Below are 22,678 nucleotides of genomic sequence, written 5' to 3'. Positions count from 1 at the left end.
TCTTTTTTTTTTTTTTTTTTTTTTGCGGTACGCGGGCCTCTCACTGCTGTGGCCTCTCCCGTTGTGGGGCACAGGCTCCGGACGCGCGGGCTCAGCGGCCATGGCTCACAGGCCCAGCCGCTCTGCGGCATGTGGGATCCTCCGGACCGGGGCACGAACCCGTGTCCCCTGCATTGGCAGGCGGACTCTCAACCACTGCGCCACCAGGGAAGCCCCAACACTTGTCTTTTTGATAATAGCCATTCTGAGTGGTGTGAAGTGATAGCTCGTTGTGGGTTTGATTTGCATTTCCCTGATGATTAATTATGTTGAGCACCTTTTCATGTGTCTGTTGGCTACATGTATGTCTTCTTTGGGAAAATGTCTATTCATATCCTCTGCCTGTTTTTTAATTAGATTTTTTTTTTTTTTGGCTGTTGTGTAGCATAAGTTCTTTATATATTTTGGATATTAACTTATCTGACATATGATTTCGAAATATTTTCTCCCATTCGGTACATTGCCTTTTCATTTTGTTGATGGTTTCTTTTGCTGTGCAGAAGCTATTTAGTTTGATGTAGTTCACTTGTTTATTTTTGCTTTTGTTGCCTTTGCTTTTGGTGTCAAATCCAAAGATCATTGCCAATACCTATGTCAAGGAGCTTACCACCTATGTTTTCTTCTAGGAGTTTTATGGTCTCAGGTTTTCCATTCAAGTCTTTGATCCATTTTGAGTGAATTTTTGTGTATGGTGTAATGTAGTAGTCTAGTTACATTCTTTTGCATGTAGCTGTCCAGTTTTCTCAACACCATTTATTGAAGAGACTCTCCTTTCCTCATTGTGTATTCTTGTCCCCCTTTTCCAAAATTAATTGACCATATATATGAGGGTTTATTTCCGGGCTCTCTATTGTGTTCCATTGATCTGTGTGTCTGTTTTTATATCAGTACCATACTGTTTTGATTACTATAGTTTTGTAATATAGTTTGAAATCAGGGCCGGGCAATTTCTTTTCAATTCCTTTCTCAGTTGGATCCCATTTAATCTTTTGTTTATTCTGTCCATCATTGTATGCATTCTCCAGTAGCTTCCTGAGAAAGGCTGCATAGGAGATAACATTTTTGAGGTCTAATTTAAAGTCTGAGCATGTGTTAATTTTATCCTAGAATTATAGGAAATAATTTTGTTTTAGAATTGAAAGCATCGTTTCATTACTTTCCAGCTTCCCGTGTCTCTGCTGAAGTCCCACATCATGTGATTCCTTTGTATGTGACCTTTTTGTTTCTCTCTGAAGTTTTTAAGATCTTCTGATTCTTGGCATGAATTTTCATGGTTATGTACCGTAGTGTGGGCTTTTTCTTCATTCTTGGTACACTCGTATCCTCAGAAAGATAAGACATTGCAACTGTTGCAACCAAGAAATAACAGGATGCTGGTATAAAGCAACCTTCAGAAAACCAGAAAGAGCTCCTGGAAATTACAACTATGACAGCAAAAATGGAAAATTCAGTACAGGAGGAGTTAGAAGGTAAATTGGAGAAAATTTTCCTAACAGGTTGACTAAAAAGAGAGTAGAAATCAGTAGCGGGGGAGGCAGTGGAGCATCAAGAGAAGAGAAGAGGAGAGGAGAGAGGTAGAGGGGGGAGAAGAGAGAAGGGAAAGAGGGGAGGAAGACAGGAGACGGAGAGGTGGAGGAGAGGGAAAACTGAGGGCACCGAAAAATAGGAAAATTTGAGGATCAATTCAGGAGAGGTTTAACATGTTGGTAATCGATATTAGTAAAACAGAACACAGAAAATGGAGGGAAAGAAATTATATAAAAGGATTAAGATGATGTTCTAGAATTGAAGGACATGAGTTTTTGTCTTCCCTGCTAGAAGCTTTTCTCAAAGGTGTGGTTGTCCCTGGTCATCTGTATTTAAGAGTGAGCCACTAAAATACCAACTGGGAGCTTTTGGTAAGAGAGTGGGCCTCTTGTACTGGTTTGGATCACCAGTGAGATCATTGGGCAAGATTATTTAGTTATTTTGTTGCAGCCCTTAAATGTCAGTATTTGCAGACTATTATTATTGGGTTGTCAGTTTCTCTAGAGACATCTTTAAACTCCTGCCTGGGTAGGTAAAGCTTGCTGTGGCTCCAGTAGGGTGAGAGGCCCAAGGAGTCTCACTGTGGCACATGTAGACTTGACTTAAATACCTGTTTCCAGTAACGTAGGGGACTTAACTCCCATCTTCAGCTGAGTTTTGTCTCAAAGTCTAAATTCTTTTTGGTTCACTTTCCATCTTCTGTGGGGGCAGGAAGTCGATTGGAGCAGGGGGAGGGAGCAGGATCTGGGAGTGTCGGTGATCTTTCCAAAGACTTACAACCACTTCCTTAGCTGTCAGCCCAGCTCCCTCATGCCCTCCTTCAGGGTGACTGGGGCTTCTAATTTCTGAGCCTTTCAGGGATTCTGCTGAGAGACTCTGCTTGTTTCTTTCTGGCCCCTGCCTCACAGATTTCTTAGCAGGGCGGAGAAAGGCAAAACCCGAGACAGTTCTCATTTGTTTTCCTTCCAGAGTGTTTGTGACAACTCCTCTTTTTCATATCATTTCTGATCCTCTCTGTCCTGTGAGTTTACAATTTTTAAACTTCGTTTTGCTTTACTTTTTAGTGAGGCTTCATGAAGAAATAGAGGTAAATGTATGTGTAAACCCTGACTTTTAAAGAATTCATTCATTGGATCATTTGAATGGCATGCATCCTACAGGCCCAGTACATGCTACTCTGGAGGTCCCGCAGTGCACAGAACGGTCCTTGCCCTTACGAAGTTTAAATGCTAGTAGTGAAGACAGACACTCATCAAGATACATAGAGGTATATTATGTTAGGTAGTGAGACAGGTGAAGGAGAAAAATTTCACAAGGACATGGGGTAGGAAATATGTGGAAAACTGTAATCTTTTTAGGTAGTTGGCCATGGGAGGCTTCATTGAGAAGGAGTCATTGGAGTAAAGACCTGAAGAAGTGAGGGAGCTGATTGTGCAGATGTTTGGGGGAAGAACACTGCAGGCAGAAGGAGGAGTGAAAACAAAGGCCCTAAGGCAGCAGCGCGCCCTGCAGGTTTGAGGAACATCAAGGAGGGCCAGTGTGACTGGATCACACTGTAAGGACTGGCTTTTATCCTGAATGAGGTTGGAGGGTTTTGAGCAGAAGTATGACGTGGTCTGACTAACCTTGTGTATGACAGAGCCACCATGGCCGCTGTAGTGAGAAGAGTCTGTGGGGGGCAAGGGCTGACGCGGGAGAAGCTATTGCAATATTGTAAGCCACATGGAAGTTGTGTGTGGTTGGATTTTGGGTTTGCTAATGAATTGGGATGAGGAATGTGAGAGAGAGGAATAGTCAAGATTATTTTAAGGTTCATGACTCCTGCGGGCTTTTGAAACTGTAGAATTTTGGTCTCAGATAAGTACTGTTCAGTCTATTAAATGAATTATTTGCTATAGAATAGCCATAGAAATACTTTATGTAATATTGCCTTAAAAACCATAACTCTTCTTTTTTAAAGCTCTTCACAGAATATGGTCGTCTGGCGATGGATGAAATTTTCCAAAAACCCTTCCAGGTAGAATATTAACTCTAAATATTTAAGTCATATCTTTGTTTAGTTCAGAGATGAGCAAACTACAATCCACAGGCCAGATCTGGCCAGCTGCCTGCTTTCATATGACCTGTGAGTTAAGAATGTTTTTTTTTTACATTTTTAAATGGTTGAAAAAAATCTAAAGAGGAATAATATTTCATGCCATGTGTAAATTATTTGAAATTTAAATGTCACTGTCCACAGTGAAAGTACTATTGGAACACAGCTACACTCATTTGTATTGTCCATGGCTGCTTCTTGCTACAGCAGCCTGAAATATTTACTCTGTGGCCCTTTACAGAAAGTTTGCTGACCCCTGCTTTAGCTAATTGTTTTGTGAGGGTAAGAATGCAGAGTAACCTCAGTAAGATTAGAGGATCTCTAAGTATTATTGTTTTTAGTTTTCTTTTCCTTTCTGACGTTAAAAGTAGATCTCATTTTATGAGTAGCTAGTGCCATATGTTTTTCTTGTCCTCCACCACATTCCTCATACTTGGGTTTCGAGCAGAGCCCCGAATTGAACATTTTCTCATCAGTCTCTTCCTATTAACCCGTGAGAACAAAAATATCAGATGGGATATTGACCTCACATATGGTTTATACATGTTCTGCTAGTGTTTATAAGGTTTCTAAGACATTACAGAGTAGATAAATCCTTTAGCACATTTTCGTGCCCCCTTTGAAGAAGCTGGCATTATGCAAAGAAGTATTTGAATGGTTATTTTGAAAATACATTTATGCAGTATTATAATACATTCTGCTGTCTTTCTAAACAGACACTGATGTTTCTGGTTCGAGACTGGAGTTTCCCTTATGAATACAACTATGGACTACAGGGAGGAATGTCGTTTTTGGAAAAGCGTCTACAGGTAAATAGAAATATAATCTGAGGAATTACCTAAAGTAGTGATAACTTTCTCATTTGCTTTTAGCTATTGTATTTAAAGCACATCATGGAAAATTACCTTGTGTGTTGAACAGTCTGGAATATTAGCACACAATAATATTGTTCATGGTAAGATTAGAGAACCCATGTTTATAACTCACAGGGATTGGAGAGTAGAACCCCGTGCAAAAGCCCAAGCTTTGATTGCAATTTCCGTTTCACATTTTACACGTGGGTCCATATGTGCCTTTTGTTTCTGGTGTGGATACAAACAGGCTTCAAAACACAGAAGTCAGGATTCCCTGGTGGCGCAGTGGTTGAGAATCCGCCTGCCAGTGCAGGGGACATGGGTTCGATCACTGGTCTGGGAAGATCCCGCATGCCGTGGAGCAGCTAAGCCCGTGCACCACAACTACTGAGCCTGCGCTTAGAGCCTACAAGCCACAGCTAGTGAGCCCACGTGCCACAACTACTGCAGCCCATGTGCCTGGATCCCATGCTCTGCAACAAGAGAAGCCACTGCAATGAGAAGCCCAGGAACCGCAACGAAGAGTAACCCCCACTCGCTGCAACCAGAGAAAAAGCCCGCTCTCAGCAACGAAGACCCAACGCAGCCAGAAACAATAAATAAATAAAATAAAAATAATAAAATAAATAAATTTATAAAAAAAAAAACAAAAACAAAAACACAGGAGGCCTCTGTCAATCACTGCTAATTGGTTAGACCCTGCTTCATGCCCACAAACCTTCCCTTATTCTTCCTAAGTCTTGTGCAATACTCTTTTTTAAGAAACTCTTTAGTTGCTGTTCTTTGATAGCTCTAGGAGCCAAGCCATGGTTAATCGATTTTATGCATTTATTGCTGCTTAGGGTTCTGAGTTTTCTCATTGAAAACACCTAGGCCACTACGATCCATTAGAATTGGGAAGTCTTTCCTTTGTCATATACTAGTGGTTGCTGGTGAGGAAAATCAAATGGTCTTTTGTAAATTGTCGGCGTTTATTGGCAGGTGAAAGAACATCAACATGAAGAAATTCAGAATGTCCGAAATCACATTCACTCATGTTTCTCCAGTGTCACCTGTTTTCTGCTACCACATCCAGGGCTCCAGGTCGCCACAAGCCCTGACTTTGATGGCAAATTGAAAGGTGTGTTTCAAATGATGTTATTTTATACATGTGATTTTATGTTTGGAATTAAATAGTGACCAGAAAATATCAATTGTGAATAGTAAATGCTAAGAGAAATAGTATGTTCTCTTAGAAAGAATAGTATTTACAATCTAGTTCAGTTTTTGCTCCTGCCTTACTGTGATCATAGTTTCTCCATCTGAAATGGTTGTGGTAATACCCATTAATGATCTTTGTAAGAGAGATGTTATGATTACTGGTTTACAAGAGATAAAAGTGCTAAAAAAGGGAAAACTTACCATTAGTCAGCTCATTTTTATGATGTAAAATTAAATTCCCAAACAAAGGTAGCATGATGCATGGCAAGGCTATCGTTTTCATCTTATTTGTGATTATAGCAAAACTTGATGCTGGGTCATGAGTTAATATCAAGAAGTGCTGACTAGACGGTAGCTTAGGGAAATCAGAGGTGGGACACTTGGGTTCTATTATCTTATTTTTGTTCCTTTTTCACTGAGACCTTGAGTCATTTAATGGCTAGTCCTCAGTTTACACATGTGTTAAACTAAGTGCTTTTGTTTATAAACTTATCTGAGCTTCTTAGGTTCCGAGTAAAGTAGAAATAATAATAGCTGCCGTTTTTAGAGGCCAGCTGTGTTCCCAACTGTCAGTCTCTCCAGGCTGCTATGACAAAATACCATTGACTGGGTAGTTTGTAAGCAACAGAAATTCATTTCTGACAGTTCTGGAGGCTGGAAATCCAAGATACGAGTGCCAGCATGGTTGGGTGAGGGTTCTCTTTCTGGTCTCAAGAGTTCTGATTGTAGGATCTCTTTCATTGGAGCACTAATCCCATTCTTGAGGGCTTCACCTTCATGACCTAATCACCTCCCAAAGGCCCCACCTACTAATACCATCACCTTTAGGGGTTAGGATTTCAACCATATGAGTTTTAGGGGCACCAGACATTCAGACAATAGCACCAGCACTGTGCTCGTTACTTTTATACTTTGTGTTCCCAGTAATTCCATGGAGTTGGTATTTCCTTTATCTTAAAAATGAAGAAGCTGGCTTAGGAAAGTTAAGTAACTTGCTCAAAGTACTCAGCTAGTAAGTAGTGGGGCAGAGATTCACATCCCCGTCCTTCTTGCCTCAAAGCCTTACTGTGCTAAACTAGAAGTTCTGTTATATTGGGGAAGTCATTTAGAGGATATATACTGTTTAGTTAGTAGGAGAACTTGCCTTTTGAAGTGGGAATTTTTCATAGCCTCATATTAAACGTAAAATGCATCTTTTTCAGTTTATTTGGCTCAGTTGATTCAAGAAAGTTAATATGCTTGTTCATCCTAAGATTTACATTCCAGATGGTCTTAATATTGCAAAAGAAACCGAGTTTGAGAGACTTACCTTCTATTTGTCACCTGTGTGATATTTTTATGTGGTTGGCAGCTTTCCTGAGCAGGAAACTTCCACAGCCTATTGGTTGGCAATTCAGAAATCCAAGGTTGGGTCCTGGCTTTGGAGAGAAATCTGCTTAGGCAACACTTTGTGAGTTAGGTAGGAGAGAAAGTTGAGTGTGTAGGTGATGTGTTCTTTTAGGGTTATAACGTTCCATTATTAGACATACTTTTACCAAACCTAAGCTCTGGTTTGTTCATCACTGGTAGGGAAGATGTCCAGTGGAATTCTTTTTTTTTTTTTAAGTACTTGATTTTCATTTGAATTAAAAAAAATTATTCATTCATTCATTCATTCATTCATGTTGCACCAGGTCTTAGTTGCAGCATGCGAACTCTAGTTGTGGCATGCATGCGGGATCTAGTTCCCCAACCAGGGATCGAACCTGGGTCCCCTGCATTGGGAGTGCAGTCTTACCCATTGGGCCACCAGGGAAGACCCCCAGTGGAATTCTCAACTGAGGATGTTTAGGAGAGTGTGGGTTAGAATGACTCTTCATGCCTTTCCTCTTGTCTTAGGGTGATCTCAGGTTATCGGGCATAAACGTGCAGAATGACATTCCTCCGTATTATTAAACATTTAAATATTTCAGAACATTCTTTTTGTAAAAAAATTCATTTATTTTATTTATTTATTTTGGTTGTGTTGGGTCTCTGTTGCTGTGCGTGAGCTTTCTCTAGTTGCAGGGAGCGCGGGCTACCCTTTGTTGTGGTGCATGGGCTTCTCATTGCGATGACTTCTCTTGCAGAGCACAGGCTCTAGGTGCACAGGCTTCAGTAGTTGCGGCGTGCAGGCTTCAGTAGTTGCGGCACACAGGCTCAGTAGTTGTGGCTCACAGGCTCTGGAGTGCAGGCTCAGTAGTTGTGGTCCATGGGCTTAGTTGCTCCGCGGCATGTGGGATCTTCCCGGACCAGGGATCGAACTCGTGTCCCCTGCGTTGGCATGCGGATTCTCAACCACTGAGCCACCAGGGAAGCCCCCAGAACATTCTGTTTTAAAATTCATTTTTATCATGGTATTCTAGGAAGTAGGAAGAGCTTTTTAAAGTTCTGTAACCCTGACTTTTGAAATTTTGTATTGCAATACAATGTGTAATGCATATTGTAATACAGTATGCATATTGTATTTGTTTCTTAGGACTGCTGTAACAAAGTGCCACAAACGGGGTGGCTTAAGAAAAGAAATTCATTCCCTAACAGCTCAGAAGACCAGAATTCCGAAAATAAGGTGTTGGCAGGGTAGATTCCTTCTGGAGGCTCTGAGGGGGAATCTGTCCTGTGTTTCTCTTGGTGGTTGCTGGCAATCCTTGGCATTCCTTGGTTTTAGTTTCAGCATTCTGATTTCTGTCTCTGTGGTCACATGGCCACCTTCTCTCTGTGTTCTCTCTTCTTACAAGGACACTGCTCTTTGAATTTAGGTCCCACACATATCCAGTATGATCTCAACTTAACTAATTACATCTGTAAAGACTCTATTTTTAAATAAGGTCCCATTCTGAGATTCCAGTGGACATGCATTTTAGTGGGGGGGGGACACTGCTCAACCCCGTACACATATTTACAGATATGAAGGGTTTATCACTAAATATTAAGTGTGCTAAGTTTCATATTATATTTATAAAATAGGGAATAAATTCTATATAAGCAAACTTCAGTCTCATGTACTATTTGCTTCCCTCATGCATGATTGAACTATAAAACACATTTATAGGGTTAAAAATTTTCCTTTGCTACATGAAAAGGCAAGTCCCAAAGGAAGAAATACAAATGGTTAAGACATATTCATGAAAATATGTGTTGCATAACAGTAATCAAGAAAGTACAAATATGTTGGTACACAGTCTTTATGTGACAGTATCAACATTTTAAATGTTCACGTCTTTTGATCGGCTATTTCACTTCTAGGAAATTACCCTAAGGGACTATCCATATGTAAGTAGATAAAAATATGTGGACAAGAATAATACTACTGTGGCATTATTATTATAATAGTGAATAATTGGAAACAACCCAAATATGTATTTTTGAGGAATTGGTTAAATTATGGTACATCGCACAAAGGAATGAAAAGAAGTCATTTAAAAGGATAAGATAGATAAATGGATCTACTATCTGTATTTACATAGAAAGATATTCATGATATGTTATTAAATTAAAAAGATTACAGAGTAGCATATATTGTAAGATCCTAATTATTGAAAAATATGTACATGTAAGGATGTTTTTAAAAGGAAAGATTTGAAAAATAAAAATTTCCTTTTTTATTTCACTTTAAAAATATGTTAATATTAGTTTGCCCTCGGACTTTCCTGGCGGTACAGTGGTTGAGAATCTGCCTTCCGATGCAGGGGATGCGGGTTTGATCCCTGGTCGGGGGACTAAGATCCCACATGCTGCGGGACAACTAAGCCCCTGTGCCCCAGCTACTGAGCCTGCGCGCCACAACTAGGGAGCCCATGCGCTGCAATGAAAGATCCCGTGCGCTGCAATGAAAGATCCCGTATGCTGCAGCGAAGATCCTGCGTGCTGCAACTAAGACCTGAGCAGCCAAATAAATAAATAAATAGTAAATAAATTTAAAAAAAACAAAAACACCTTAGGAAAAAAATATATTAGTTTGCCCTTGTGTGTCTATTTAGGGAACTATAGTCATTAGGAGGATTCTTCATGAAGAATTCTTGTTAGTGCTGCAAAGATGTATGTACTTTGTAGCTTTGGAGTTGGGTAGTTTGTAATTTTAGGGAACCTTTTAAACAAGATATTGAAGGGTTTTGAGTGAAGAGTAAATTTAGGATGCTACATTGCAAATAGTAGGTGACTTGTGAATATTGGGGAAGTGCTTGATTGAGAACCACATAAACTTCATTGTGGGGGGGATCTTTAAGTAGAGCTGATACATTTCTCAGAGTTAGAAAAATACCTAGACATTTCAATATATTTTCTCAAGTATATTCTTGTACAATGACTTGGTTGAAGTTCTGCAGCCCCGCCCCATATAACCTGGGCAAGACACCATTAGCCTGAGAATGTTTATGTTTAATCCAGAAAAGGATCTTCATGTAGTTTCTGTAGGACATTTAAATTTATTAAGAACTACATTCTGAAGCTATTTTCTGCAAATGTTCCCCTAAGTACTTCAGGGATTGTTTTAGTGGTTTTATTTTATTTTTTTAAAAAAAGAATAACCATTTATTCAGAGGTGAACACCTGCCAGACAGTCTTCGTTTTGGTATAATCAGTGCTGAGCTGCTGTTCCTACAATAGTTAGCTAGGAGATGAGCTCATTTTTGAGACTACTTTTCATCCGACACAGGACGACTGTCTTCACCATAAAGAAAACTGTCTTCCTTTTTACTAGGGCAGAGAGACCTAATACAGTAACTATTGAATTGTTTAGAAATTAAACAGAAGAGATTGTAGGGAGCAGTCTTCTTGGATGCCATGAGATACTGAGATTGTCTCAGTCATGAGACAGTTCTTGTTTGTTCTGAGTCTAAAACTCATATTTTGGTACAGCCTTCATAGAAACATTAATAGCTGAGGGCCTATGAAATCTGGGTGAAAACATGGATAATACAGTCTGTTGTGTCTAGATCCTGCTGCGTCTTTTGTGAAATAATTGCTGAAGCTCTCATTCTTTCAGTGTGATGAATGTTGAAACCATAAAAAAATTTTTTTTTCAGAATAGGTAATGCACTCACATGTTTAAAATCCCAGAAAAGATTAAGAAGTAAGTATTTAGTGAAAAGTCTCTCTTCCATTTTTGTAGGCTTCCAGAGTTTCTTTTAGTATATGCAAAGCAAATATAAATATACACGGGATAGCATTTTATGTACCCTATGTGTTTTTCACTCCAAGATTATAAAGAATTTGTCCTTTTTTTTCTTGAAATTTTGTGGTTCCATTTTTCACATTATAATTTATGATCCAGTTTGGATCCAGCTTATTTTCTGAATGGGCACCTATTTGTCTCAACACTATTTGTTGAATAGTCCAACTTTCCCCCACTGGTTGAAATGTCACCTTTATCAAATGTTAAGCCACTAATCAGTGTGTAGTATAGGGATCAATCCCTTTTTAAAGTTGATATAGGCCATATTTTGGCACCATCCTGAAAAGACTATAGAATTAAGAGTATTTAGATGGAGATTGGTACCCATTTACTTAGGTAGGACATTGAAAAACTTAAAAAAAATTTTGATGTCAGGAGACCTTATGATTGATTAGTTATTTAAGATGGGGTGGGGCTTCCCTGGTGGCACAGTAGTTGGGAGACCGCCTGCCCATGTGGGGGACGCGGGTTTGTGCCCCGGTCCGGGAGGATCCCACATGCCGCCGAGCGGCTGGGCCCGTGGGCCGTGGCCACTGGGCCTGCGAGTCCGCGGCCTGTGCTCCGCGGCGGGAGGGGCCACAGCGGTGAGAGGCCCGCGTACCGCAAAAAAAAAAAGAATATGAAAAGATGGGGTGGAAATCAGTGATTAGAAGTATATGTTACTATTTAGAGAAAAATCTCTTGTAGATTTCAATTTAGGAGCCATAAATAAATTCTAATTATAAAATTTAAAGCATGGGGGAAAAGTAAATTTTATTAGACCTCTGGAATTGGGGAAGGACTCTATAAAATTAGAAAGAATAAAAGAATTTATCAAGGAAAAGTGCTGTAGTTTTGAATACATAATAATTAATCTTATGCATATTTACAAAAAGACAAACAAACTGGAGAAAATATTTTAGTTATCATGGTACACATAAGGATTACATTTATTTACTTGCTGAAGAGTGACTGTATTCTAAGATAAAGGCCCTAATAAATAGTTCACTGAAAAGGAAATCAGCTGATGAACAAATATGGGAGAAAGTTTGGCCTAACTAGTAATAAAAGAAATAAAAGCAAATTAAAATAATGACCTACCATTATATTTTTAGATATGCTATTAGATAGCCAAAAGAAAGCATAAGTATCACATGTAAGAAAGGATACACGTAATGTATATATGTAAGGTATGAAACATAATTTAATGAACATTATCAACCCACTACCAAACTTACTATCTAGAACTAAAATTGGCAAACTTTTCCTGTAATGGACTCAATAGTAAATATTTTAGACTTTGTGGGCCTTACAACTACTCACCTCTGCTGTTAGCAAGAAAGCAGCCATAGACAATTGTATTAAATGAATGTACATGGTTGTATTCTAATAAAACTTTCTTTACAGATATAGTTAGCAGGTCGTATTTGGCCCAAGGGCTGTAGCTTTCCAGAACTACAGAACATTACAAGTACTATTTTCTATACCTGTATGCTTCTTCCCATCTCCCTGCCTCTCCACAGAAATAACCACTATTGTAAATTTTGCTTTTTCTGTCCTTGAATTTAAAAAAAGTTATTACTTGTGTTTGGTTCACTTACCAGTCTATTGCTAAGTTTATTTAATTTTGAACTTTATAAAAATATAATATGTGGCCAACTTGAATTTTTACTGAGCATTTTATTTTTAAGGTTATCTGTATTATTGCATGTAGTTGTAATTCATTCAGTTTCATTGTAGTATAATAGTGCCTTCTGTGAATATAACAGTTTATTCTCAATGGTTTTCTCCAGTTTTTTTTTTTTTTTTTTTTTTTTTTTTTGCGTTACGCGGGCCTCTCACTGTTGTGGCCTCTCTCCCGTTGCGGAGCACAGGCTCCAGACGCGCAGGCTCAGCGGCCATGGCTCACAGGCCCAGCCGCTCCGCAGCATGTGGGATCTTCCCATACCGGGGCACGAACCCGTGTCCCCTGCATTGGCAGGCAGACTCGCACTGCGCCACCAGGGAAGCCCTCCAGTTTTTTGCTATTATCAATAATGCTGCTATGAACATTCTTGTATGTGTGGATATATGGGAATTTCCCAATGGTATGTGCTTAAAAAGCGGGATTGATGGATATTGGAATGTGTAATATAGCTTCACCTTTAATAGATAATGCCAAACTGTTTTCCAAAGTTCTTGTTCCAGTTTATAGTCCCTTCATCAGTGTATATAAAAATTCCCATTGATCCATATCCTTGGCAACACTTGGTATTATCAGACATCTTAGTTTTGCTAAGTTAGTGATATAAAATATCTCATTGTGATCTTAAATTGCATTTCCCTGATTACTAATGGGATTGAGTATCTTTTCATGTATTTATTTCCATTCATGTTTCCCTTCCTTTGAAATTCCTGTTGTCCAGTTTTAATTGGGTTGTCTTTCTCTGCACTGTAAAGATCCTGTATGTCTACTTTAAGATACGAGCCTTGGGCTTTCCTGGTGGCACAGTGGTTAAGAATCTGCCTGCCAATGCAGGGGACACGGGTTCGAGCCCTGGTCAGGGAAGATCCCACATGCTGCGGAACAACTAATCCCATGCGCCACAACTACTGAGCCTGTGCTCTAGATCCCGCGAGCCACAACTACTGAGCCTGTGAGCCACAACTACTGAAGCCCGCGCCTAGAGCCTGTGCTCTGCAACAAGAGAAGCCACCGCAATGAGAAGCCCACGTACTGCAACGAAGAGTAGCCCCCACTCTCTGCAACTAGAGAAAGCCCGTGCCCAGCAATGAAGACCCAATGCAACCTAAAATAAATAAGTAAAATAAGTAAATTTATTAAAAAAAAAAAAAAGATATGAGCCTTGTTGCTTATGCATTGCAGATATCTTCTCCCATCCTGTGTCTTGCCTTTTCTTTTTTTAGTAGTAGTGTCTTAGTTTTAATGTGGTCGAATTCATTCACCTTTGATTTTATGTAGTGCTTTTTAAGTCTTCTTTTAGAAAATCCTTTCCTTTCTCTACACACACACACACATGCATACAAACACTCTTAAATTTTGTCTTTCATATTTGTGTTTAGTCGACTGGGAATTTTTGTGTATGTGAGGTGGAGATCCGTTTTCTATTTTTGTACATAGATGCCAATACTTTTGACATCATTGATTGAATGCTCTGTTTTCCCGTTATTTGCAATTTCTGTTATGTTTAAAAAATCCTTTTATAAATGCATGGGTCAGATTCTGGGCTCTTAATTCTGCCCCACTGGTCATTTTGTCTAGCCCTGTGCCATTACTACATTATCATAATTAGTTATTTTATAATGAGAGTTGATATCTGATAGAACGATTCCCTCCCTTTTTTACCTGTAGTCATCTTCAGGAGTATCTTAATTATGCTTTAGTCTTTGCTCTTCTGTGTAAGTTTTGGAATCAGTTTATCAAGTTTATTAATGTCCCTGTTTGGTTTTTGATTGGAATTGCATTGGATCTATAAATTGGTCTGATGGGGATTGGCATGTATTTATGACAATGGGAAGGTATTCTTATCCTGAACAGATAAATAAATCTCCATTTATTTAGGTTTTTTAGTTTCGCTTTATGAAGAATATAAAAACTTGATTAAGGTCTTATACATGTTTTGTTGGATTTATTTTAGAAGTTTCCTTAGAAGTCAGAAATCTTAAAAATTATTTTTCCTAATTATGGTGCAGTGGTTAAGAATCTGCCTGCCAACGCAGGGGACATGGGTTCAAGCCCTGGTCCGGGAAGATCCCACGTGCCGCAGAGCAACTAAGCCCGTGCGCCACAACCACTGAGCCCGCATGCCACAACTACTGAAGCCCGTGTGCCTAGAGCCCATGCTCCACAGCAAGAGAAGCCACCGCAATGCGAAGCCTGCGCACCGCAACGAAGAGTAGCTCCTGCTTGCCTCAACTAGAGAAAGCCCAGGCAGCAGTGAAGACCCAATGCAGCCAAAACATAAATAAATTAAAAACAAAACAAAAGTGCAAGATACTATTTTTCACCAATCAAGTCAGTTAAAGTTTTAAAAACAGTAAATATCTCGGTGTGTTCAGAGTAGTAAACAAGTCTTCTCCTACATTGGTGATAGGGGTATAAATGGGTACAATCTTCTACAGAAGCAGTTTAGCAATATATAGGAGCCTTAAAAAGGAAGGAGGATATTTTAAATGTTAATTGTGATTGTCTGATGGTGGGCTTTATGTATGGTTGTTTTTTTAAAAATAGTTTCTGGGCTTCCCTGGTGGCACAGTGGTTGAGAGTCCGCCTGCCGATGCAGGGGACGCGGGTTCGTGCCCCGGTCCGGGAAGATCCCACATGCCGCGGAGCGGCTGGGCCCATGAGCCATGGCCGCTGAGCCTGCGTGTCCGGAGCCTGTGCTCCGCAACGGGAGAGGCCACAACAGTGAGAGGCACGCGTACCGCAAAAAAAAAAAGTTTTGAATGTTTTCCAGGAGTCTGCGTTGTTGTCAGATACCTAATAATTTCTCTTAGTTGACCCTATAATCTAAGGAGGTAAAAGTAACCTGAAGTTTTTTCTGTGGAGATTTTTATGGTGATATTTGTAGTTGGAAAAATTTATAAACCACTTTTGTTTTATTCACTATGCTATCCCCAACTCTTACAGCAATGCCTGCCACAAAAGGGTGCCCCAGAACTGTTGAATGAATAAATCAGAATGTCTCAATTTTGTAAATTTGGGTTATGGACTGTTGAAGAGTTCCTGTCTTGATGTGGGATCCCATCTACTTCCTTTTCAGTTGGTAGTCTGAGTTAGTTGGGAACCTAGGAGGAAGTTAGATCATATAAATCAGATTTCTTGCATTTTCATAGTTGGGCCAGTGAGTTCTCACTTTGAGGAAAGAGCTCTATTTAATGGCTCTCCTGAACCCTCTGTGAGAACTTTGTAGAAGCTGAAAAGAAGCTGTCACCTTTCCTGAGATAGTAGCCTTTTCCCTTTGGGGTGGCCCAGAGGGCCTCTCTGAGGAGATAATAGAAAATAAATATCATGGGGTCCAGGTGCTTTTACTTCCTTTAACATTAGAAAATGAACAAAAATAAAGCACGTGGATGAATAGTGAAATCTAATGGATTTAAGGGGGTGAGTGAGGGTACAGCAAAGGCCTGGCTTGGGAGAACCTGAGGGGTTGATACTTGATTTTCTTGAAGACCTGTTAATGAAATTCTTTAAAAAGTGAAATTTCTTGAAAGTCTAGGGAGTAGACGGAATCTCCCAGAATGGAAAGCAGGGTAGGGATGTTCTGCATATTCTGTTCTGGACTAGAGAGGACTTAATACTGCAGACGGGAAGGAGACAATACAGGTACATGAGAACAGAAACCCGTCAGCAATCTGGTCATTGTCAGAAAGTGTCAGACTCACAGTCTGGGACCCCCGCCCCTGTCTTTCAGCTAGAAAACGTTAGAACAACTAGATAGAGTGTGAAGATTGTGCGTTATGCTCCCCTTGGTTGAATAAATCTGTTGGGCTTATTATTTCCTTTTTCTTGGTCCTGTGAACAGATATTGCCAGTGAATTCAAAGAGCAGTTACAGACACTGATACCATATGTATTAAACCCAGCTAACTTAATGGAAAAGGAGATCAATGGCTCGAAAGTCACCTGTCGGGGGCTATTGGAATATTTTAAGGTAAATGTGGGTTTTAATTATTAAAATGTTTGACTTTTGGTTAAACTGATCTAGGTTATAAACTAACTTGGTTTCAATATTTTAAAGCCTGGGGGAAAGTTTCAAGGGGGAGATGGTGAGAGGCGTTTTGAGAGACTCCAGTGTCCTCCCAGGAGTGGGCCACTGGGTGGCAGTATGGGTCTAAGAACCAAATGAATGTTGTTTGCACTCTCTTAGAGGAGTAATTACTGTGGCTAAAGGAAGATTGTTCCTCAAGGAAGATGGTGTGGACAGGAGGTGGTTAGGAAGTTGCTGTGAGTAGGAGGAGACGGCACCTAGATGTGACACGACTCCCTCAAGGCGGACAGTCACTCTGCCCACAGGTAGTGGTGAGGCCAGTGTGCGTGGGGAGCCTGGTGGGAGTCCTAGACTTGTGCTGCTTTGAGAATATTTTCAGTTAACTAAAAAATGCTAACATGCACTCAAAGGTGTGCTGTGTTTTTGCTAATTCCTGGGTGTTGATCTAGGTCTTTAGGAAAATGCAATTGTATGGTCACTGTTTCTAAAAATTAAAGTCCAGTTAAATATGACAGAATGGCATTTTTCATAATTGTTTTTATGTTTATATTCTAAGGCATATATTAAAATTTACCAAGGAGAAGATCTGCCTCACCCCAAATCCATGCTTCAGGTAAGCAGTTCTTTGGCATCCTAAATGATATCCTTTGATTACTTGAGTTGACCCGTATACAGTAAGCAGAGTCCTTTAAGAAGAGAATGCTATTGGGTCTCCCCCCCCCCCAGCTTTTCATTATGCTGAGGTCCATTCATGTTTAGCACATTTTCCAGCAGTGTGATGCCTTTCCGGTTTTCTTGTCTGTATTCATGCTGGTGAAGTTAGAACAGAATGGCTTCTTGCTGGGCCTGGTCTTCCCCCAAAACATACTGTGGAAAACAGTGTTTTATTATTCCCAGGTTAAACATACCCAGTTCTGTTTGACAAATCATTTTCCTGTTACCTGTTGTCTCTTTTCATAGAACATGTCCGACATATCTAAATATTTCCTGTTTACTAATCAGGTTTTTGATTTGCAAATAGTTTTATTTCCAACATTTTGATGTTTCCAAGATGTCATTTTGTTAAAACATATAATTTCTGACTTTCATATGCTGAAGATAAGGCCATTTATTGCCAAATCTTTATTTCTTTTTATTTATTTATTTATTTATTTACTTTTGGCTGCATTGGGTCTTCATTGCTGTGCGCGGGCTTTCTCTAGTTGTTGCGAGCGGGGGCTACTCTTCGTTGCGGTGCACGGGCTCCTCATTGCAGTGGCTTCTCTTGTTGTGCAGCACGGGCTCTAGGTGCGTGGGCTTCAGTAGTTGTGCATAGGCTCAGTAGTTGTGGCTCATGGGCTCTAGAGCGCAGGCTCAGTAGTTGTGGTGCATGGGCTTAGTTGCTCTGTGGCATGTGGGATCTTCCCGCACCAGGGATCAAACCCGTGTCCCCTGCATTAGCAGGTGGATTCTTAACCACTGCGCCACCAGGGAAGCCCCAAATGTTTATTTCTTTGGTAGGATAACATTTTCACAAAGGGAGCTAGAGATTGGGATTGATGTTGTAAAGATAAATTTTTCCTCTTCTTTTCTGAGTTACATCTATTTTTTAACACATAAAATCGAAGCAAAAGGGCTTCCCTGGTGGCGCAGTGGTTGCGCATCCGCCTGCCGATGCAGGGGAACCGGGTTCGCGCCCCGGTCTGGGACGATCCCACATGCCGCGGAGCGGCTGGGCCCGTGAGCCATGGCCGTTGAGCCTGCGCGTCCGGAGCCTGTGCTCCGCAACGGGAGAGGCCGCAGCAGGGGGAGGCCCGCGTACCACACAAAAAAAAAAAAAAAAAAAAAAAAAAAAAAAATCGAAGCAAAGGAAATACTTTCAGAGGTTTAATTTTATGATAAAGATTCTTATGTATGAGAATATTTTTTGGCAGAAAATTTGGCAGGAAAGGTGTATTTTAATTCATAAATTGGGCTATATGGAAAGCTGAAAAACAGAAGAGTAATAAAGAAGGGGGAATGGGGAATAGGGTGAGAGAAAATTTTTACTTGGTTATTTGTGGAAGAATATTGAAAGAGAAAAGATTTATGGTTTATGCTTTCATTTCTTAAAAGGCCACTGCTGAAGCCAACAATTTAGCAGCTGCAGCCTCTGCCAAGGACATTTACTATAACAACATGGAAGAGGTAGGTGTGCTAGGCAGTTGTCTTATTCTGAACTATCTATAACTGGGCGTGTTGCTGACTTCAGAAGTCCAAACTTGATCCCATTTAGTGTATCTTATGATGATGAGGCAACATTCAGGTCTTCCTGCTTATTGGGGCCTTTTAATTATGGCCCTTTCTAAGCAAGGCTTTCTTACAGTGTCGTTGCTCTCGCTAATCAATATCACCCTGGTTACTAAGTGTGCTTTTCTGAGGAATTGAAGCCACGCCTCTGTTGGTCTTGGTCATCATTTTAAAGTTAATTTCTAATATCTTAAAATATTCTAAGGTTTTCAGTGTTTACACTTGTTTTATTTGGCATTTGTTTTTGAAGGGTTCTTCACCCTTCACATTGTGTCTTTATTCTTTTTAGGTTTGTGGGGGAGACAAACCTTATTTGTCTCCAGACATTCTAGAGGAGAAGCACTGTGAATTCAAAGAACTTGCTCTGGACCATTTTAAGAAGACAAAAAAGATGGGTGGGAAGGATTTTAGCCTTCGTTACCAGCAGGAGCTGGAGGAGGAGATCAAGGAACTCTATGAGAACTTCTGCAAGCACAATGGTAGCAAGAATGTCTTCAGCACCTTCCGAACCCCTGCAGTGCTCTTCACAGGCATTGTGGCTTTGTACATAGCCTCAGGCCTCACTGGCTTTGTTGGTCTTGAGGTGGTGGCCCAGCTGTTCAACTGTATGGTCGGACTGCTGTTAATAGCGCTTCTCACCTGGGGGTACATCAGGTACTCTGGTCAGTATCGTGAGCTGGGCGGTGCTATCGATTCTGGTGCAGCATATGTATTAGAGCAGGTAAGTGGTGCCAGCTGAGCAGGCTGACGGTTGATAATGGACAGATATTTGTGCTTTTATTGTAAAATGTCTCCGTTTGGAAGAGTTCAATAGTGAAAGAAGGCATGAGAAACTTCCCCTGGCCATTTTATTTTTCTAATAGGCCTTACGTTTTATTATCCTTCTTTAGGATATTAATGTTTATTTGTAATCTTTTGTTTCCATGCTTAAAAACTGCTCTTTAATGCAAAAAAATTTCCAGCTTACATATGTTATGTTCTTCATGGGAAACTTTTAACTGCGTGTTCATCGGACATAATTCCTGTGTGAGTCTCTCCCCCATCCAAGGTTAGTTTGCTTCACTGAAAGTCACAAGCTTTGAAAAATATGAACTTAACAAACTGTTCTGTTTTGAGACCTACTAATGGATGGAGTGTCTTTCACTTAAATCATTCAATAAGCCAGTGGCTTTTGACATTGACATGATCTCTAGGTTTATAGATCCTTGAGACTCAGCTTTCTCTTTCTGAGTAGCAGGAACATCATATCAGTTAAGTTGGAAGCTTGTGGTAAAGCCAGGAGAGCTGCCCACCCCATTGCGGTAAGGTAGCAAAGGCTCAGCTGATGGACTCTGGAGAGTTAGCAGCTGCCACAGGCTCCCCGACCCCTGCATTTTCATTCCCTTATTTTCTATAACATACTAACAGTGTAGACAGAGATTTTCAAAAGTTTGTCTCCAATGGCTTACTCTTTTGATGCTGTGCTGTATTTTATTAACTGACATGTTGAATAAATGGACTTTTGCAGGCCACTTCTCACATTGGTAATTCCACTCAGGCTGCTGTGAGGGATGCAGTTGTTGGGAGACCATCCTCGGATAAAAAAGCTCAGTAGCATCTTAACAAGAGGATCCAACAAGACCCCGGCCAGCCTCTTCTGATTTCTGGGCTTCTGCCACGGCCACAGGTCCAGGTCCCGAGGAACGCAGACCTGGGACCATCTGGGAAGAGCTGAAACACGGCACTAATAAATGAACAGACCTTTCCTGTGGTTTCAGATTCTTAAACACACTTCCATTTCTCTTGGAAGCATTTCTTTTCCTTGCTGGTATAGATCCAAGCCTATGTCTGTCTTCTTATTACTCTCTGCTTTGTGCACTTTATGGGGAAAAAGCTAAAAGAAAAAATGGAAATGCGGTTTTGTCCTTTATGTGCCATTTAGTGCCTTTTAAGGTTGAATCCATGCTTTTGAGGACATAATAGGGAGGGGATTGAGGATAACCACATGAAAGATGCTGTTTTTTAAAAAGTTTACAAAACTTGCAAAAGCTTCAGAACTAAAGACTGACTAAAAATGATGCCATTATACTTTTAAAGTCTTATAATATTAGAGAATTGTTTTTGCCACATAGTATGGAAAAATTATATCGTATTTAACTCTACCGTACACTGAAATTTAAGGTCTGTTTCCTGACAGGCTGGCAGTTTTGTTAGAACATATTCTGTTTTTTTTTTCTGTGGGGTTTTTTTTTTTTTTTTTGCCTTCATTCAGTCCTATAGCTTCTTTCTAGAAAAGAGACAAACGTGGCTTGAGAAACCAGAGCAGCTTGTAATAAAAGGAATGAGCTTTCATACTTTAAGAAAAAAGCTTGAGTTTAAATGAACCATGTGACCTCTGGTAAGTCATTTGAACTTGTGCCTTGGTCAGATTCACTGATTGTAGGTTTATATACATATTTGTATTATACATAACTCACACACAGTTGTCATTTGAGAGTTTTTGTTTTTTAGAGTTCTGTATGAGAACAGAACTTTATCAAGGATTAGAGGAAAGACATTTACCAAACATACTGCCTTTAACTGGCATCCTATTTCATGTGGTTTAGCAGTAAATCAGGTCTTTATCCACAATGTTTATTTGCATTCTCCTATTCACTGTCTAATATTTTTAATAATGGAGCTAAAACTATCAGTTTTATTGAATCATCCTTTATTTAACTTTATACATGACTAGTCTGGTAGCTTTAAAATATCTTTGGCTTAGTAAGGACCAAAGTCCCACCCAAATGTGGACATATACTATCTAGAAGTATCTAAGAATTCTTCATTTACCTTGATCATGTGATTAAAAACTTTATCAGTTGCCTTTTCCTTTGGTTTTATAATGGTGAATTGTTGTGGATTTTAAAACTTCATAAAACTTGCCTGCAGGTATTTATATAAACATTCAGGTATGTGAGCCTTAATTCTTAAGATAATTTAACTTTTGCTGTGGGAGGGAGGGAGGTAGGTAGGGAGGTTTAGGCAAATTCTGAGTGTAAATTCTTTATACGTGAAGTATGAATGGAAGGTAGAAAAAGTCTCTTCTAGCATGTAATCTCTTTGTCGAAGAATATTTCTCTTGACTGTTTTAACACTTTACCACTCAAGTATTTTTACAAGTTCTGAATTAATTCCAAGTGTTTTATGTATTTTTTCATATTTACATACCATCTTGCCCTGAAGTTCTTGCTATTTTATTCAACCGTGGTTAAATTCTAGAAAAATTCCAGCTTGTCCTAAAAACTGTTTACTTGCATATCAGTGATACTTAGCTTTATTATCAATAAATTAAAAGCTTAGTTTTGAAATTTTGGTGCATTTTCAGGTGGCCTCTCATCTTCCTGAAGGTTGATACTTATTTGCTAAAGGCCTTACAGATATTGAGATACTTAGCTTTTAATGCATTTGTATAAGCACATTTATAGATGTCAGAAAAATTGTCTAGAATTATCCTACTTTTAATGGTGAGAAAAGGATGCTGTGTTTAAATTTTATTTTAATACTAAAATATTAGATTTTTAAAAATAATATGATGTATGATTTAATGAAATCTTAGAATTTAGTTACTGTTTAAATCCACCATTTCTGTTTTGATCTTAAAGGAATAACTGTTTAATTACCCTGGGGAACCCTTATTTTTTTGACTTTATCAGTTAACTTATTCTGCCTCTGGAAATTGTTTATAAAATTTTCTCAGTGAGGATTTTTATGAGTTTCCTTTGGCCTCTTTTTTTTTTTTTAACAGAAAATTGATGATTTTATGTCAGCTTTTCCAATAAAAGGTACATTCTCAT

The 22,678-nt window shown here is 39.5% G+C and overlaps 1 protein-coding gene across 2 annotated transcripts in view; it reads left to right on the top strand.

Annotated features, from left to right (window-relative positions):
- Positions 1 to 20,607, top strand: part of ATL3 (atlastin GTPase 3) — a 54,646-nt gene extending 34,039 nt beyond the window's left edge. For both annotated transcript variants that reach the window (XM_024133188.3, XM_024133187.2), the window contains exons 6-13: positions 3,527 to 3,583; positions 4,378 to 4,470; positions 5,497 to 5,635; positions 16,411 to 16,538; positions 17,152 to 17,208; positions 18,690 to 18,761; positions 19,153 to 19,584; positions 20,371 to 20,607. In XM_024133188.3, coding sequence (XP_023988956.1) covers positions 3,527 to 3,583; positions 4,378 to 4,470; positions 5,497 to 5,635; positions 16,411 to 16,538; positions 17,152 to 17,208; positions 18,690 to 18,761; positions 19,153 to 19,584; positions 20,371 to 20,457 — 1,065 coding nt within the window. In that variant the 3' untranslated portion in view covers positions 20,458 to 20,607. The remainder of the gene's footprint in view (positions 1 to 3,526; positions 3,584 to 4,377; positions 4,471 to 5,496; positions 5,636 to 16,410; positions 16,539 to 17,151; positions 17,209 to 18,689; positions 18,762 to 19,152; positions 19,585 to 20,370) is intronic.
- Positions 20,608 to 22,678: the final 2,071 nt, after the last annotated feature.

The sequence above is a fragment of the Physeter macrocephalus genome, chromosome 16 (assembly GCF_002837175.3).
Source record: "Physeter macrocephalus isolate SW-GA chromosome 16, ASM283717v5, whole genome shotgun sequence".
In the NCBI taxonomy this organism is placed as follows: Eukaryota; Metazoa; Chordata; class Mammalia; order Artiodactyla; family Physeteridae; genus Physeter; species Physeter macrocephalus.
Note: the sequence above shows the minus strand (reverse complement) of the source record. Positions and strands in the feature narration are given on the sequence as shown.